We start from the raw sequence: 18810 nt of genomic DNA on the forward strand, positions 1-18810 counted from the left end.
CTACTTTCTTCTTAGCGTTCTCTCTTTTTTCAAGGTAAGTGAAACGACACCTTACACACACGAATGACATTTTGAAGTTGTGTTAATAGGTTTTGCTACATGTACCGTATGTATGTTTGTTGCACAAACACTTAAAGAACTTTCTCATGTGGTTTCACTTCTTGCCACATTTACTGCATACTTGCTACAGGATGTGTGAAAACAGAAGTGACAACTCACAATGTAATAAACATGTTTACACAAAGATAACTCAAATATATCATTTGTCTTTAGCTTACGTTGTCGAGGTCTTTGCGAAGGGCTATCTTGCTGCTGACTAGTTCGTGTGCCAGGTCGTCATTCTCCTGCTCCAAACGCATGTTAGCCTCTTGCAGACGACGGTTCTCCCGCTGGACGGAGGGAGAGAGAGACCCAGAGAGAGAAGGAGAAGAGGAGGAAGAGGGCGGGAGAGAGATTAAGACAAATTAAAAAAAAGGGGGGAACAGGAAAACGGAAGTGCATATGAACGGAAACAAGTGAGGGAACATGAAAGAGGAAGGAAAGTGAAGAGTTCCCAGAGCAGGGACAATTAGTTAATCATGAAATGTGTAAGCTCTTCTTCGCTCAGTTCAGCAATATACAGAATGACAAAGTGTGCGTGTGAAAGTGAACTGTGATCAGGTGCGAGCGTAATTACACAGTAAGAGTTGTCTGTAATGTTTAACAGGGCATATCCTGTTTGTACATCATTAACAGCAACAGAGCACTGTATTAAAAAAAAAACATACATGAGTTTCAAATGTTTTCCTAGAGAAGACGAGCATAAGAGTAAACAGGATAAAGTATAGATATTACAAAATGTTGAATGTTTGTCTTGCTTAGGATGGCATTTTGTTACATTTACCTAAAAGCTGCATTAAAATCTGTATACCTGTCATGTGTGGTGCTATCTGTATCCTGTGTTATTCGTTGTATATATATATATATTGTATGTATACTGTGTACATGTACAGTGGGGACAATAAATCTAATCTTAACAGATGTTGAAAATGTGAGAGAGCCCACACATAACGACATGTAATGATCATTATGGAATGTCCTCGGGGTTTCCCACACACACACACACAACAGGACATCGAATCGGACATTACTGTGTTGCAAAGGGACTAACAAGCAAGTCCATCTAGTCTTGTGCACACATTCTCATATAACCGAGTACAGGCTTTTTATAAAAATGTCCCTGCTCTCGTTTACTATGGTGAAAATAAGTCATAGGTTTTTCATAATAAAGTAATTTATTTTTATACACCGAATTAAATGTAAACAAACTCAGAGCAGAATTGCAATTGTGATAATGAACCAACCTGCCTGCAGTCGACTTCCTCCAGCTGTGGCTTATTAGTTGAGACTATGAAAATCCTCACAAATAGCAATAATTCAAACATCTCAAGAGACCGTATTTGACAGATGGTATTAGTATACTGTGTGTTGGAAGCTTTTTAAGCGCGAACAAGGCAGAAGCTGAGTCACAGTAATTGATGATCTTGAACTGTACTCAACCAACACGCGACCCTCGAGATGACTCATGACATGTACAACTAATGGCTTTTTTGGTGCCATGTAGTTTTTCTTTCCCGAACGAGGACGATCGAGGTCGGACGTGAAACAAAGATATGCTGTTCAGCGGATACTCAGAATACGGCTGTTATTATAACACTATGAGGTTGTAACATGTAGTTTAAAACGACCCATCATCTACACCGAAGAGTTCCAGAGATGTGAGATCAAATGTCAAACTGATATTAAAATAAATATAAATGATACATATTTGTGTGTGACAGGTATATTAAGATTCCTGCTGTTAATTCCATAGAGAAGTCGTTAATAATTGTTTTCATGTGCACAGGTGCACAGGTTAATGTTTAGTGGTTTTCTCTACCTCGTATCTTTCGATGGGGGCCTCCTGTTGCTCCTGCTGCTCCCTCAAGGTGTGGTACTCCTTTTCAAATTTCTTCAGCTTTTTCTGGCTGATCTGTTGTCGGGTGAGAGGAAACAAAAACTAATGTTTGGTGCTCATCAACTATGTCACACACACACACACACATGAAGAATTACAGTATTAATTACAATTATACACATGATGATGATTTTCGTTGGACTGTTGCGTTCTTTAGTTCAGTGCAGCAGTTGAATAGGATGCAATGGAACATGTAAAGAGATTACAGGCCCAATCGATACTGTTCATTTTGTAAAGCTACTACAATGTGCAGAACTCAAAGATTAATAGTGACATCAGGCTGTAAACCCAAAACCTGCACATTAACAGAAATAACATTGTTAATCATGTTGTATAATCAATTACACACTCTGTTTTTTTTTAACCTTTTGTGTGTTTTGTATTATTCAGAAGCAACCTGAAATGCTATGGTTGCAAAAAGAGTCAAGTTTTTCCAGGCAAATAAAACTAAATTGCATCAGTTCGAACTGTTTCTCATGTTGCTGTTGAACTGACCGACGCACAAATCAGTACACAGAGTTCAAGTTAAGTGCTACTCCTCCTCAGATCCCCCCAAAACAGTAAAACATTGTCACATTCATGCCCACACGTTTAGTTTGCACACATGCTGCATTTAGGCAATCTCATCAACAGGCCTTTCACTGCCCAGCTGCTGCCTTACATTTGAGCTTTTAAAAGGAGACAGCCACCATTCAACGAACACAGATTTTCAGCTTGAAAGAGAAACTTGCTTTTCAATTCTGACGATTTTAATGCATCGAGTCACAGCTGCAACACCGATGCGCTGTCGTCATGTGCGTGCTGCAATCTCAGGTTTACTATTACAGCATATCAGATGGTCCGAACCTTCCCAGCACTCTTCGCCTAATGATGTTGGCAGAACTGGGACAGTGTGGCCCACATGTCCTGTTCTAAGTGTGTCTCTGCATATGTGTGTGTGTGTGTGTGTGATTGTGTGTGTGTGTGTGTGTGTGTGTGTGTGTGTGTGTGAAGCAATAGTACAAGAGTTCATTCAGGGCAGGAGTGTCCTCGTCCTTGTCCTTTCTCGTTCTTTGTTCCTCTTTTCTCTCGCAGACGTGACAGACAGCTGGGTCCCCAGAAGTTGCTACTTAGAAAAGCAATTAGGAGCACAGAGCAACCACGGCTCTCTCAAGCACAGCCATAATTTATAGACATAAAATATTTCTCATCTTACAAGGCTTGGATCAATTATAAATTAGCTAATTACCTGTGCAGTAGCATCAGTTTTGTTTTCTTATAGTGCACTCGGGGAGGCATATTATGAAACAAGCGGCTCTCTCTCAGGGGATTCGCTGATCATTCTCTGCTCTGTTGAACCTTAAGAAACTCTTTACAAGCTTTCTTCATCTGGAGAACTGTTAACTGTAGAATAATACCTTTGCAAACATGCTCATATGTATTAGAGAGAAAGCAGAGAGCTATTAGCTGGAGATAAAGACACGGAAACTAAAGCACACAAGTAAACAAAACATAAATACATACATTCATGATTTTCAATTATAATGGCCTTTGACCACAATTAAAGAGTTTAAAGAGTGTTTCCTCTACTCCTACAGGCTCCTACTATAACTGCACTATAGTTGAAAAATAGATTCTTTAACTTTAATCTTAATTACGCTTGTATCTTTCTTGCCTCCTCTTGAGATCGGACCACTAAAATCCTGATTCTGCTTTTACAGTTTTGCTAATTCCACCATGCAGGTGATGAAGGAGGGACGATGGGGAGGGAGAAGCCAATAGTTCAAAGGGTCAAAGACCAGGATGTTTGACCTTAACCTCGGGTAAATAAATACAATTTACAAAACATTCCATGTAACCAATATAGTTCTCCATCATTTGGTAATAATACAAACTTTAAAATCAGCACTATGAGAAATCGGACACTGACTGCATGCCTGGGAAATCTGAGCTAAAAGTTAGAGCATCTGGCAGTGCAGAAAGAGTTGTGCTCCAATCAGAAGGCAGTATCATCAGTAAACGAGGGCACCGGTAATCTGATCAGTTAATTCCTCTGTATTGACATCCAAGCCTCAGATTAGCCTACCTTGCCTCAGATTTACTTCCCAGCTGCACCATTGTCGTCCTCACTCAAGTCAAATTACTTTTTCTATTTTCTCTTGACACGTGTAGCTCAATAAGCATCTATGTAACTACATGCAGATATGTTATTCAAATGAGCACAAAGCACCCATTGAGACACAAGTATAACTAATCTTAATCATTACATAAAACATATAGACAAGACAGCACAAATAAGAAAAAACTATTATTTTATAGTGGCTTCCATCTGAGAGGCCTCGTTCGCAAAAACTCATGGCTTATGTTCAGAACTGATGCCTCTACGATGAGCACACGAAGTCCAGTTGCCTCTGATTTAGTTTCACTAGATTTTTCTCTGCTGATTGTGTGTTTCTGGCGGCTGCCCAGCTGTCTAACGGAGAACAAAAAAAAGTTACAATCTCTCTCCATGCTGGCTCCTTTACAGAGTCTGTGCTAATACATATATCAGCCCAAAGTTACCTTCAAAGTCAGGCCCTCTAAACTAGGCCGGGCTGTTCAAAACAGGTCAGGACACAGGTGTGTGTGTGTGTGTGTGTGTGTGTGTGTGTGTGTGTGTGTGTGTGTGTGTGTGTGTGTGTGTGTGTGTGTGTGTGTGTGTGTGTGTTTAGGAGAGAGAGGTGTGTGGTTTATTGCATCTCTTAAACTTGATTCAAGGTTCAAAAGTGGCCCCTACTGGAATTTAGGCAGCACTGCAGCACTACATTGAGGTTTTATCCATTCATGCAATTCATAACATGTTATCTTGATTATCTGATCAGTAGACATTTTTAAGTTGAATTGAGTTTCAAATATTCCAAATGTGTTATAGTTTGAGGTTTTCTGAACCTTTTGAAGACCATTAATGACTTTATTAACAAGTCAGACTACTACAGAGCTGAACCTGAAGCCTCAGGGGTTTGTACTGTATACGGGATGCGAGGCTGAACAGACGAAGCCACTGTGTGTTAATAGAGAACTGAGACTCTATTCTAAACTCACCTTCATGCTACAGGCCAGCTCCATCAGTTTCTTTGCGTTTTCCTCAGAGCGGTACCTCTTCGGAACCGGGACACGAAAGAATTTCAGAGCACCCTCGAAGTCTGTTTGGATCAGATCATCTTTTGATGTCTGAGGAAAATAAGGACAGGATCGCAAAAGTACATTAGAAACACATTTACACAACCTGGAGCAGCCTGTTATGTGTTTTTTGCAACATGATGAAAAATGAAAATGGAAGTTGTGTCAATAAGGGCAGCATCTGCACTTATTAAGACCATTTTCAGAATTGTTAAAAACAAACTAAATATGATAACTGAAAGGTTTGTGATCAACTCGCTTAAATATGGAAACAAGCATGGGAGATAAAATGCTCCAAAGGTTGTTTTTTTTACCGATGGATCCCTATGTTTGAGGCAAAACCCACAATGGGGTGACACTACACGTGCTCAGAACTGCAGACGTGTAAAATCATTCCATGCTTTGATTTTCTTTCGCTGCTTGCTGTGCCTTTCCGTTTATACTCACAGCTGTGGTTGCCATTGGTGCCGATTGTGTGTGTATTCATATTTGTGTGGGCTGCTTACCTTCAGAAGTGCCAAGGCTACATTGAAGATCACACTGATGCCCTGAAAACAGACATATTATACATTGTTTATTGAGGAATTGAGTTACTGTAACATAAAACATGGGTGTAAATGGTATCACAAACAAAAGTATGTCCACAAACGTTGCATACTGTACAGTTTTTCTGTGTAATTGACTTAGTTTAAAATGTTATTTGCCATCAATTAACACATAATACTCAATAATGACAAAGGCACATTTCCAGAGTAATTAAAATAAAAAGAGAAATGTCTAAACGACATACAGTACACAATGAGACTCTTAGTTTTAGTGCTGCAGTCGCTGCTAAAAATATTCCTTTTCCAGCTGTGCTTATTTGAATTTGCACACTCTCTTATTGCGGATTATTTATGAGTGCTGTCAGACTTCATGGGAAGTTGAAAAACTACAAACTTCCCATCTCTCCACAGAGGTTCAGGATTTTTAAGGACATCCAGAGACACTCCAGTGGTCTTGGCTCGGACCACCGTGCTGAAGGGTCAAACTTCCCCTTCGTCTGAGGTCGTTTGTGTGATTTGCAGCAGGTTTTCGTCTCTGTGCTTCGGTCTGTCCATCATTTCATAGTTTTTCTAGTCTTCCTGTTGCTGCATCATTCCAGCATCGAGGTGCCTAGCATTATTCAGGTTATTAATGGGGCATGGTTTTCACTAGATGTAGAGCTTAACCAAAAATACATATTTCTCTCAGACAAACTATTCTCTGAGGCTTTCAAGTGGATAAACTTTTTACTGACTTTGGCATAACATCCAGCTCATGCAAGAGTGTTCGTTGTTCCCAACTTCTCACTTCATTATTATTAGGAGTGTAAATCACAATTTTCATCACGATATGATATTATATTGTAATGGTAACACAGACGTGCCATGGGAATTTCACAATAAAAGGCGTATCTTAAAGTTGATGATGTGTATCGATGTTTTCACTTTGCATCGATGATACTTGGACCGACTGTGTTCGTCATTGAATTGATACATAGATCCAGATTGATGGATCGTTAAAACCCTAATTATTAAATTTAATTAATTTATTAAACTTGCTTGAATTTGCCATTGTCCACAAATCAGTCAATCAGCTTCCCATAGATGATCAAAATAAACAGGTGGCACATGAGCTCAGTTTAGTCAGAGCGAAGGGTTCTTCTTCTCCATTACGTGCCATTGTTTACAGTACATGTCTAAAAATAGGTTTCTCTTTGTCAGTATGGGATACTTGTTCGTATCTTATGTAGTATGTGCGAATTGCAGCCAGGAAAGTTGTGTTTGTGTCTTTTTAATACCAACCTCACACAGTAGCAGGTCAATGATATGGAAGACCATATAAAGAGGGAACTTGGCCGTGAAGAGGGTGAGGAACCATTGAGAGGCGTACATGTGAGCCTCCAGACCCACATTCAGGAAATGGTTGTACAGGTCTGGTAAATATTCCTGTTTAAGAAAGAGAGAAAGCAAATGACAGAAGGAAGGGGGAGAAAATGAATAAAGAGACAGGAGTGTGGAGAGGTAGCCAAGTAGAAGGAAGGGAAACATTAATAGATGTAATAAAGAAAAACATTAATAAGTACCACTATTCAGTAATTAGACCAATTGCATGCCAACTAACACATCTTTTCAGTCCGTTTAAGCGGGAACACAGTTAAACCCTACCACCAAGTACTTTAGATCTGCGAATAAATCACACGTACCTGCATGAGTCTCTCAAGTTGGAAGAACTTGCAATGCAGATCTTCGAAGTTCTGCTTGAAAAGGTCCCTGAGCCCGTAATCAAACATGATCTTGACCAGCACACTGAAGGCTTGCTCCTCTGGCATCTGAAGAAGAAGACCAAGAGATTTAGTAATTAGTTACTTTGTGTCAATTCATATCCTAATGTTTCAGATGAGGTTAATAAGGCAAACCTTTTACTTCTCAACTTTCCCTTATACAACTACATAAACTTGTTAAATAACTCAATAATTTTTATAATATCAATAATAATAATAATAATAATGTTGTGATGGTTTGCACACATCTCCCCTGGTCCATCAGCTTCTAAGAAGACGTTGACTTTGTTTTGTCCACTAGGTGGCAGTGTTGATTTGTCCCTTAAATGGCAAACTCTTGGTTCAGGGGCCACATGCAGCACAATTTGATCTCAAGTGGGCCGGACCAGTAAAATCAGCGCATAATAACTTAGAAATAACCACAACTCCAAATGTTTCCCTTCGTTTAGTGCAAACGTACATTCTGAAAATGTTCAAATTTGATCTTTTTACTAAACATTATGAACAACCTGACATTTCTTAAGAAACAAAGTTGCAATTTCAACAATAGTATCAGTTTATCATTTCCACATGTGCGTTACAACTCACATATCACAGTGTATCTACAAAGGCACAAAACATTTCGTCACAGGTATCTGGAACTGTATTTTACTTTATGATCAAAACAACACATTTCTACACTTTGCAAAGTCCTCCCGCGGGCCGGGCAGGGCCGGACCCTCTGGCTTAAAGGGAAGCCACTCTAGCCTGACAGATGAACACGAACATAGTGTACACTATTTATAAAAAAGATTAAATGCCAGTATCCCACAGATACCACTTTGCATCTGAAATCTTTCTTAAACTGTTTTTGTGCAGTAACAGTACATAATGCATATCATGTCCTACACTGAATATAGGACAGACAAGACATTCAATACAAACAGGCCAATCCCTGCAGCATCGCAGAATGTCAAAAAGATACAGATGTCAAATGAAAACAAAACAATCCCTCTCAGCTCTTGAAAGTGGATTAAACTGGATAGGATGCTGGACCCTGCTGATATGTGAACTCACGTGCAGCAGCAGCACAGCAGCCAAGAAGGATTGTCCCTGGCAGTAGCCAATCTCCTCATCGTACACAGAGTAAGCCTGAAGGAGAGGACAAAGGCAGACGGGCACAAAGTTAGTAAATAAGTTTCACAGATCATTCAAAAATTAATGAGGGAAATGAGGGAAAAAAAAACAGAATAATAGATGTTAGTCCAAATGTTGCCGTCAGCTTGCAAATGAAGCAGCTGATTCAAACCAGGAATTGTAGAGGCACATTGAGCAGTATTTATGATTTTACCACAGAATCAAATAATGAAATGTAATGAGAAAGACAGATGAAGAGCCAAGTTGTGGGTCATTTGAACAAAAAGACCACAATGTTTCCTTAGGACAGGGCAGGTTCAGTGTCAGGAGATACTGAACTTGTATTTGACAGGCAGTGAGAGAGATGGCTGAAGCTACATGGACGCTTAACATCAAGCTTCAAACAGAACAATTCAAGAGAAGTTGAGAAATTACACACCAACATTGTCATATCAGTCATATGTACTTTGTATAAATATTTACTTTTTTAACTCACAGCAGACTTGTTTGGCCACAGAGCACTTACATTGTCTTGTACAAGTATCTCATTGTTGTTTCCCCTTTTTTAGATATCTTAAGTTGTTGAAGTTTTTCACTGTATGCTCTTCAAACATACTTGGCTGTATTGTGAAAGGGCCTCATTACTGGTATTAGAATGGCAGTAACCGAAGACATAGATGACAGAAAGAAGCTGAAAAATGACAGAAAAGAGAGAGAGAGGGAAAGGGTTGGAGAGCCATGTTGGTGTAGAGGAAATGGAGAAAATGTGAGGGGAGGGAGCGAAGGAGAGAGTTTGTTAAAAAAAAAAAGGGGCTCTAGTGGCATACTGAGCTACAAACACAAATAATGACAAGTCAAACAGGCAAAGTGTGGATCAATCCAAACAGAGGAAAGGGAGGGCCCGCTGAATTATTCAAACACACCTGAGGAGGGACGTGTCTGGGAAGGAGATGGATGCCCTCACCTGATTTATACATAATGAATGCAATGAGAACAGTGAACAAAGTGCAGCCAGCCCGTTCATGTGGGATTATGGAACTATAGGTTGAAATGTGTGTGTGTGTGTGTGTGTGTGTGTGTGTGTGTGTGTGTGTGTGTGTGTGTGTGTCAACTGTATATGCTCGGGTTCATTCTCATGCGAAGGTGTGTGTGTGTGTGTGTGAAGGAAAGCACTGGCACTTTGCTGCCAGGTTTGCGTTTATGTGTTTGTTCTATGCCGGTGCGAGAGTCAGCAGGACTGATTATAGTAGAGTGTAGTGTGTATGTGTGTTTTCTTCTATTCAAATTTGTGTTGCAATTCGAGACAGGGTCTAGACAGTGTTAGTTATGAACTTGTTGAACCAGAGTGGCTGTTCAGCGAGTAATAAAGAGTTCCCTTTAGCTCTGACAACTCTCACGACAGCCCTGCAAGCTTTGTCATCAGAGCAACTGTAAAGCATTTACACAGTAATTACACTGTATTGTAGGAGAACATGTGATTCTATTTCACATGCAGATTGTTACAAGTAGTACCAGCAATTAAGACCAATTATTGGTTGGGATGGATGAGGTTGTACACATTTTGTTTTAATGTTAATGAGTTACGCTTTTTGCATTGTGAGGATACGCAATGTGTCAAGTTTCAGAAAACAAGGATATTAAAATGTAAGCGTTTAGATTTGAATTATGTTTTTAATAAAGACAAAATGTGGATCAGAGTGGAAACACATGCTTGTTCCTGCAGTTACACCTCTTATGGCATAAAGTCAGCTGTAGCTGTTGATGAAGAATTGTCCACTGCTTTGACCCATTTTTATTTTCCACTTTTGACTGTCTCCATAATGCCCTGCGTTGACTGTATTTAAACATCCTCCCATGTGTGTCCCACCTTGCAGATCTTGTAGAGGGAGTCTTGTCCATCTCCTCCAGTGTCTTTGAAGTAGTCATGAGCTGGGAATGTCCTGTTGATGTCCCTGGTGATGGCACTGTCCTGAGGGGACTCCTAATAATGAGACAAAGGGGAAAAGTTGTATGAGACTACTGGGAATACTTTTCACAGAGGCCCAGCAGTGGTCAGTGTTTCTCGGTTTGTGGTGGAAACACACTGCTGAGATTTACAGTACGAGTCAAGAGGAATTACTGGTGGCACAGAGTGTTCTCTCTTGTACAGTTCACAATGTACTGCACCACTCCCTGTATCTCCATTTGTCTTTTTTATGTCCATTTCAGTTCTAATTGTAATCAATTTGGAACTTGACATGTGATTCTTATGTTGCCAAAGCTTAGATAAATTATAACAATAAGAATGTAGCCTATGACAAACTGTAGACAAATAACATTAAAAGAAAACTAACCAAAGACATAACGGAGCACAAATACAGAGACATATTATTTATCATCTTGATTCAACATAGAAGTTTTCTGTGAAAACAACATACTGGGAATACAAGGGAATTTAATGCATTCCCTAAAATTAAGTCACTTTGTGAAATACAATTTACTTGTGACTCACATAACTCTTTGTACTCGGTGCTGAGAATATCTCTGAAACAACTTCAGAATGATATTAACAAGTATGTCATTTGATAGAAAAATAAGCAGTTACTGAAATACTGTGAAACACTGTCCTGAGAGCAGGAGGGATTGAGAGACTAGAACAAAGAGCGGGAGGGGTGTGAATAAAAGTGCATGCACCAGATACAAATGAACTGAAACAGGAAAAGAGCTATCTGCACCATAACTTGAGGGATGGAGCGAGTTGTTGTGCTGTGCATTGAGTGCTGTGAGACTGTGCTTAAGCCGCTAGCATGATCTGAAAAACATTGATGTGTGTTCAAACGGTCAGAAGAGATTGTTCATGGTCAGGATGCACTGATACAAGTACAGAGGCGTGACCACTAACCATACTGCATACAGTACATACACAAGCCTGAAACATATTTCTCTGGGATATCCCTCCACTGTGATGACAAAGCACACCGCAGAGGAAATAACACACAGATCAGTAACTACTGTACCAGCGAAGATTAATCACCCCTCATTTCATTATTGATGCTCAGTATATTTGGATCAAACAGCCTTTAAATAAGTAATGTTACTCCAAGACACTCATTACATGACACATACACATTGAAAGATACCAGTATTTGGAGGTGAAGTGGCTCTGAAGTTGGGACTATATGTTGGTTAATACAAAAATAGGGCATTCATTTCATTTTGAAGGCAGAATTATGGCATTCTTTGTAGCCTGATGCTGCGAGACCCTGCTTTCATACCATCAGTGAATATTGAGACAGTCAGCAAGAACAAAGAAGGGTTTCCATTCAGCCAGCGAGAATAATGCTTCACCAAGTTCATGTTAAATGAGAAAATTAATTGATTGATCCATGTAGGAACATTCTGCGCTACACATTTCAAAAAGTACTCCATTCAGACTCTGGTGCCTTGTTTAAAGGGACTTTTGCAGGACTAAAGGTAACTGTTAATCCCTGCATGGGCTTAAAGTCTGTACTAAAGAAACCCATCCTGCAACACCAGGACCCAAGTGGATGTATATTTATTTTTATTACTTATTCTCTTTGCAGCTAATTATACCTTCTTGGTGTCGCTGTTACTGTACCCATCTGGTCCCTCCTTTTTCCAAGGTTTCTATTCCAGCTTCCACAGAGGAAGAGAGTCAAACAAAAATAATGCAAGTATAAGAAGAAATGCAGGAAGAAAAGAATACTTAAACAAAAGTGAGCTAATAAGGATCAGAGACCGACAACAGGGGGCTATTTTATAAGTCCATTCCACAACTTCCACCACACCCTGTAAGTCATAGTTATTGTGTGTGTGTGTGTGTGTATAAGCACAGCCTGCTCGACTAGATGCTTAGGAAAATGTGAGTAATGTTAATTGTTAAGTAGTAATTTTGGTCAGAGTGCGATCTGATTTGTTAAATGGTTGGTGTTTATACGGCATAAATATTTAATAAAGCACGTAACATATCCCATCAGCCATGTTCATTATATCTTCAAAAGGCTCACGCAGACGCTGTACAATTCTAATTTACTAGAGCAGAAACGATTAGTTTATTTAATCGATCAACAGGAACATAATCAAAAAAACATCTTGCAAAAACATTGAAAAATGCTACAATTCATCTGATTCCAGCTTCTACAGTTAGAGGGTTTGTTGCTTCTCGTCGTCATATCTTTTACTTTTGGGTTTTGGCCGTTTGATCAAACAAATCAAGACATTTGAAGACATCACCTTGGGTTCTGGGAAGTCGTGATTGCCATTTTTTCACTATTTATGGACATTTCATAGACCATTAATTAAAAGATTAAGGGCTTTGCCATAAGTTCATCCCGGTTGGACTGTAGCCACTGAGAAGGTGACACAGACACACAGAAATTGTGATCTTAAAATTGGTATTGATGTATTTCAGAGCGCAGGGGCGGAGTTACTACGTCCAGTGTGAAGAGCTCATTACTCTGGGCCACAGTCTCTCAGTGAATGATAAGGATCCATGTTTATACAAGCACCACTTAGCCATACTTATCTGAAGTGCTGAGAGCATGTACAAAGACCTCTGACATAATGGCCAATTAGCTTCCTTTCTGTCCGTCTGTCGGTTCAGTTAATGTGAGCTTTGGAATGAGGGTAGCGTGAGAGGGCAGAGAAAACATATCCACTGTCTCATGGTAGTGCACGGAAATGTGGCAGAGAGTTAAAGCGATTAAGAGAAAGACAAATAGAGAGAGAAGAGAAAGATAATGCTTCGGACAGTGGAACTGTTTAAAGAAGACAGTTAAAGACACAAGGTGATAAAATAGTACTTTAGCTTTAAGTGTTATTTAAACACTTAGCAGTTTATTTTTGGTGTTGTTTTCAGGCTTTAGACAATAAAACACATTTCAGAGATGGGGAGAAACCGTTGCTAATTGTTTAGCATTCTGCCAAAGGCTTGCAACCGCGGCTAGCTCACGGCTACGGTTAGCAGAAGGCTAAACTATTAGCTAAATTCTCTATTCATCTCTGAAATGAATAACTAGTACTGATACAGGTTACTGTATGAACTGTGTGCATATGGCCGTGCTGGTTGGTAGTAAAGGCTTTAGTAAAGAGAGGGGAGAGCTGCAGGATGAGGGCTATCATTTCAAATTCTGGTGGTGTTTTTTATTTTCTGCCTTTTCCAGAAATACAAATTTTGAGAAATATATATTTCTTGAAGTTGAAGTAACGATATTAGCCATTTCCTCTCGCTTCCTGCCTTTATGCTATGCTATGCTATGCTAATCACTCTAGCTCTATACTTAACGTATGGATCACAAGCCATCAGCACAAAAAGGTTTGCCTCTATTTTCATGACAATCAACAGTAAATAAGGTGACAGAGATGACAACCAAAGAAACCAACACACCAAACGGAATGGATGCGTCGAGGCTGTTTACTGTTAAGGCCGTTCTCTCGCTAAGTGGTTAGGGAGATTGGTGTGAAAATGGTCGGCAAACGCTGCTTCGTTTTAACGTGTGTATCATAACAACGGCTTGTGTATTTATAGTCACAGGTCATCTGGTTTGCCTTTTCTAATCACGAATACAGAGTACCGCTGCCTTCTGTTATTGAGAGTTATTTCCTCTCACGCAGGCGCAGAACGTACGTGCTAGTTTGCCGTTAGCTGTAGTCTTTGTGGTTTGTCCAAATGCAACTTTTTTGGCCTACGTGAGGCGACACAACAGTCGACTCCGTCACCACTAGTTTTTTTTATGTCTTTTTGGTGCGTCTGGTTCTATAAACTGAAGTCAAGGAACAAAACATTATCTACAGATGTACAATAAAAGTTCTTCACTGGGGGGGGTGGGCAAAGAAAATGGCAGAGCAAGTGTGCGTGTGTGTGTCTAAAGCTAGGAATAAAGTACCGGAGTAGGGCTTCCGTGGGAAGGCTGAGTAGCAAGCCTTCTATTGTTTATGTCCCTGATTTTCTCTGACTCAACACAATAGCTGACATGTCATTCTGTTATTCTTTCTCTGCTCTTAAAGGACCCCGCTGAGATGCCAAGAGAACGGGGGGTGATATTTATCAAGCTTGATACAAACTCTGCTCCCCAACCCAAACAACCCTGAGTGCAACACTTTGAGTGTACAGTAACTTTAATGCTTTGTAATTAACTAGTAGAGCCTCGACAGATACTTTCATCACAATCGTTATTTCAATAAAGAAAATACAAGTTAGTTATATTCAGTGAATCCTTCAGTCTGTCCTTTACAATCATCTGCAATGCACAGAGCACATGCTCAAGCTACCTGCAGCGCTGTTTCTCCACCTTAACGTCATCCATCATTAAATCTTAATGGTCTGTCTCATGCCCTACTTTTTGTGCCATTTGTGCCACTGCTTCAACACAAATGGGTGCAGGCAAAATATGTATCTGATCAGAACAGAGACGACAGAGAGGAAGAAGTAACGCACATTGTAATGACAGCAGCACATATCGACACAATTACAATAGCCTGCATTCTCGCATGGTATTTACTTTCCAATTAAGCCCACTAACATTTCTCACTGCAGCTTCGTCAGCATGCAAATTCAGCAGACCATCTGCTTGCACAAATATGGTGCTGCTGTATTACATTCCTTTACAGCATGTTAACATAGCAACAATTTATTCTTATCTGTAACGATCGACACCGGAGCGTTTGGCAAATGATGGAAGTTCTGTGTGAACGCAATGCTTTTACTTTTCTTATCAACAACACTACTTGATCTACGACCAGCAGTGTTTAGCCAAGCATTCCTCCTCACTAAATATAGCTTTGCAAAAAAGGGTCTGTTGATGTCTGTGATATTTGACACAAACTACACATCGTGTGTGTTAACGTGCTTCAGCAGAGATAATTCATGTTATTTCCCCTGTGGGAGGGTAGGAAAACTAAGCCTGTGTGTGTGTGTGTAGGAAAGTAATTAGAACAAGGAAGTTGGAATACATTGAGATAACATTACATTTATTTGCTCTGTACAGATACATGTACGTCTTATGATACCATATAGGCTCGTCACCTACAAAGCATCAGGTAGTGAAAAATTAAACATTTTTCACAGAGACTTTCATGACAGCAAAATGTAGCATGTTTGACCATTTATCCAAACACTCTCTATACAACTATAAAATCACAAATTCAACACCCCTGACATTTGACATATGACATGGCTTCTCATATGATACAGTAATGGCTTAATTTTCTCAATATGACATTTAGAAATGCCCCATTGTTGACTGTGAGCAATCTCCAGTGTTCATTGTGGATGAAAACACATGCAGAGATCAGGGTTTTGTTACAGTGGTCAGTCTTGTCTTAATGTGATAATAATCTGTTGCTCAGAACAGCTGGGTCATGAGTCAGTCATTAGTGGGGGTTTGGTGTGGCCTATTTAGAGCTTTATGAAAACACATTGAAGAAAATCCAATACGGATTACAAGATGGATAAGAAAATACCAGCGCGTGGGAATGTGTGTGTGTTAAAATGCACTATAGGAGTGAGGCTGTTTTTGTTGTTGTTAAATACAAAGTATTTGTCTGAACTCAGAGAACAATATGCGCCTCAAAATGGATTTTATAGGTTGCATAAGGACTATGCTTGTTCCAAAGACAGATGCACATCTGTGTAGCGCCAGATCTGTGATGCACCTAAAGCTGTTCTCAAACTGTGCTCAAAAGATGCCAGAAGTGGAAGATGAAGAAGCAGCGGCCACCCTCTAATGTTTCTGGATAACTTGTGGGCTTAAAACTAAATTAAATGATAATAAATGAACTCTGGGAACACAATATAGCAAGTAGCAATAGAAGCAAGGAACCATTCTAGTATCTTTCTTTTTCTTTTTTGCAACTATTGCAAATTGTATTTATACTTACATACCTGAAACACACTAACTATCTGCAGATGGCCTTTCAGTTTCTTACTCATTATTACTGACACATTGTTTTTGTAGTATGCGCTCACTCATTATTGTGGCCCATCAACGATAATTTTCCTCCCTCAAAGCAGAAGGCTGAATTTAACCTTCTTCGTAAAACAGATGATGTGTTCCCTGTTTTTCTCTCTAAATCCTACCCAACATGGCACTACACCTCATCACAGCCCTCACCAGTGTTGTTCCCATGAGAGACGATTGTTTTCCCACAGGAAAGAGGGAATGTGTTTATGTGTGTGTGTGTGTGTGTGTGTGTGTGTGTGTGTATGTGTGTGTTAATGCTGTATGTTTTGGCACAATAATTTCCCGAGATACTTTGCTCTACATCTTACACATTTCTGAGGAATTCTGCCACTAACTGCTGTGGGAAATTATATATTTTTAGTGGAGAACTAAACTTAAATTCAAAGTAATCTGTTTTTCCAATCGCGACATTGTAATATAAATTGTCCAAGTAAAAATAAAATGTATCTTCATAAAGACAGAGCTTCAATCATTTCAATATGCTACTAAACCTACTTGGAGTGCACAACACTACACAAGAGAATAGACAGAAACCAAGTCATTTTACAAAAATACATTTCTGTAGTTTGACAATCAGACATTCAATACATTCCGTACACGCCATTTCTGTACACGCCATTTCTGTACACGCCATTTCTGAACAAAAGACGGTACAAATAGGATAGAGTACAATATTTGGCAATGCTTCACAGGTGACAGCCAACATAGGTAAAGACAACATGTGAATCTACCACCATTGTACATCAAACTCACATAAACTCACAAAATACAGCGAACTGGAGGGAAGTGATGTGCAGCTACTAAAGCATGGAAACACTGTTAACAGTCCGATTCAGCCAATGGTCGCATCTCAACACACCTGTACACACCTACGCATACACACACACACACACACACACACACACACACACAAACAAATAAATTAGAATGCAAACAAAATGAACAGTTTCGAGTCGTGTTTGGTCCGGGTTGTTTTCAGTTTTACAGAAGAGTGGAGTCATTTTTTTAAGAGTATCTGGATTAACAGCGACGTTTTATAATTATTTAAACTTTACACAACAAATGGGGTTCAGGTTATTCTGTACTGAGTGTGGAATCAAAGCTGGCTAATGTACATTTTTCATTTCCAACACAGTCGTGTGTCTATAAATTAAGTCCTCCCTAAATGTAAGGAAGATACTTTCCCAACAGTTCACTTCTTTTGTTCATTTGTACATCAAGGCAACAATATATCACTATATACTGAGAAACAGTCATGTTCATGCACGCAAGGCATCACTGAGCCAACACAATGCAGTGGAACCACACACACTTTGTGTGAAGCCCACTCTCATTCTAATAAATCTTCATATATTAAATATTTAGAAAACAAATATCATTCTTTTAAGAAGATCTGTTGAACTTTCTTTGGTAGATTAGATAAAATACATAAAGTTGGATTATCTGCACCTAAATAAACTGTGACATGAGTCTCCATAGTTCAAAATAGAAATACGTTTTTACAATTTTTGAGATTATGACACAGCACGTACACTTGGATGGATTTCGGCTTATTATTGTGTGTCTTGATACATTTGCATTAAATATCAAGTTAGTATGAAAAGAACCCACACGTGGACAACGGATCGACTACAACACATGGACATGCACGTAGATGCTCACATATACACACACATGCAACTGAACTTCAGGGAGTTGAGGGGTCAGTCCCTCTTCATGGAGCTGCACAGAGGTTCAACCACGGGTTAGCCTGCTGGCAGAGTGAATGTGCCATTTGTCTGTTCTGTTTACATTTGATCCTCTTGTGTTGGTGTTCTTTTTGTGTGTGCACATGCAATAGTCCCCAAATGCGGGCATGGTAATGCTGCCATAATACAGCACAATACACCTGAAGTACTGACAGTCATATGGTTCAACTTTAAATTGTACAGAACAGAGCAGACAGATTAGTTCTTCATTGTTATTTCCATGCTAGTGTGTCAGAAGCATGAATGATCATCATGGCTAACTGTGGAGGCTACATTAAAATCTAGTCTTATTTATGCAAAATGTCATTTAGTATTTCCTGGATGAGGTTTAATAGACGTCAAGGTGCCAAGCCCACAAACAGATTGTATGATAAGAACTTCATCGAGCTTCTTCTGCTCGGAACACGCTCCCCACCAACATCGGACAGACCACTAAAGTCACTAAATGAATCGCACATAGATGTGATTTTGATTATTGTTGTTTTTTTTATGTTTTTACTTATTTTTGTTAGTTTTTGTTTCCATTGCAGGCCACTATTCTTTATC

At 39.5% G+C, this 18810-nt stretch overlaps 1 protein-coding gene across 1 annotated transcript in view; it reads right to left on the reverse strand.

Annotated features, from left to right (window-relative positions):
- rabgap1 (RAB GTPase activating protein 1) overlaps positions 1–18810 on the reverse strand; it is a 68916-nt gene that overhangs the window by 13662 nt on the left and 36444 nt on the right. Inside the window, 8 exon segments of the mRNA XM_029445319.1 lie at positions 279–389; positions 1919–2011; positions 5057–5185; positions 5641–5682; positions 6961–7104; positions 7362–7487; positions 8496–8570; positions 10423–10536. Coding sequence (XP_029301179.1) covers positions 279–389; positions 1919–2011; positions 5057–5185; positions 5641–5682; positions 6961–7104; positions 7362–7487; positions 8496–8570; positions 10423–10536 — 834 coding nt within the window.

The sequence above is a fragment of the Cottoperca gobio genome, chromosome 12, assembly GCF_900634415.1.
Source record: "Cottoperca gobio chromosome 12, fCotGob3.1, whole genome shotgun sequence".
Taxonomy (NCBI): domain Eukaryota; kingdom Metazoa; phylum Chordata; class Actinopteri; order Perciformes; family Bovichtidae; genus Cottoperca; species Cottoperca gobio.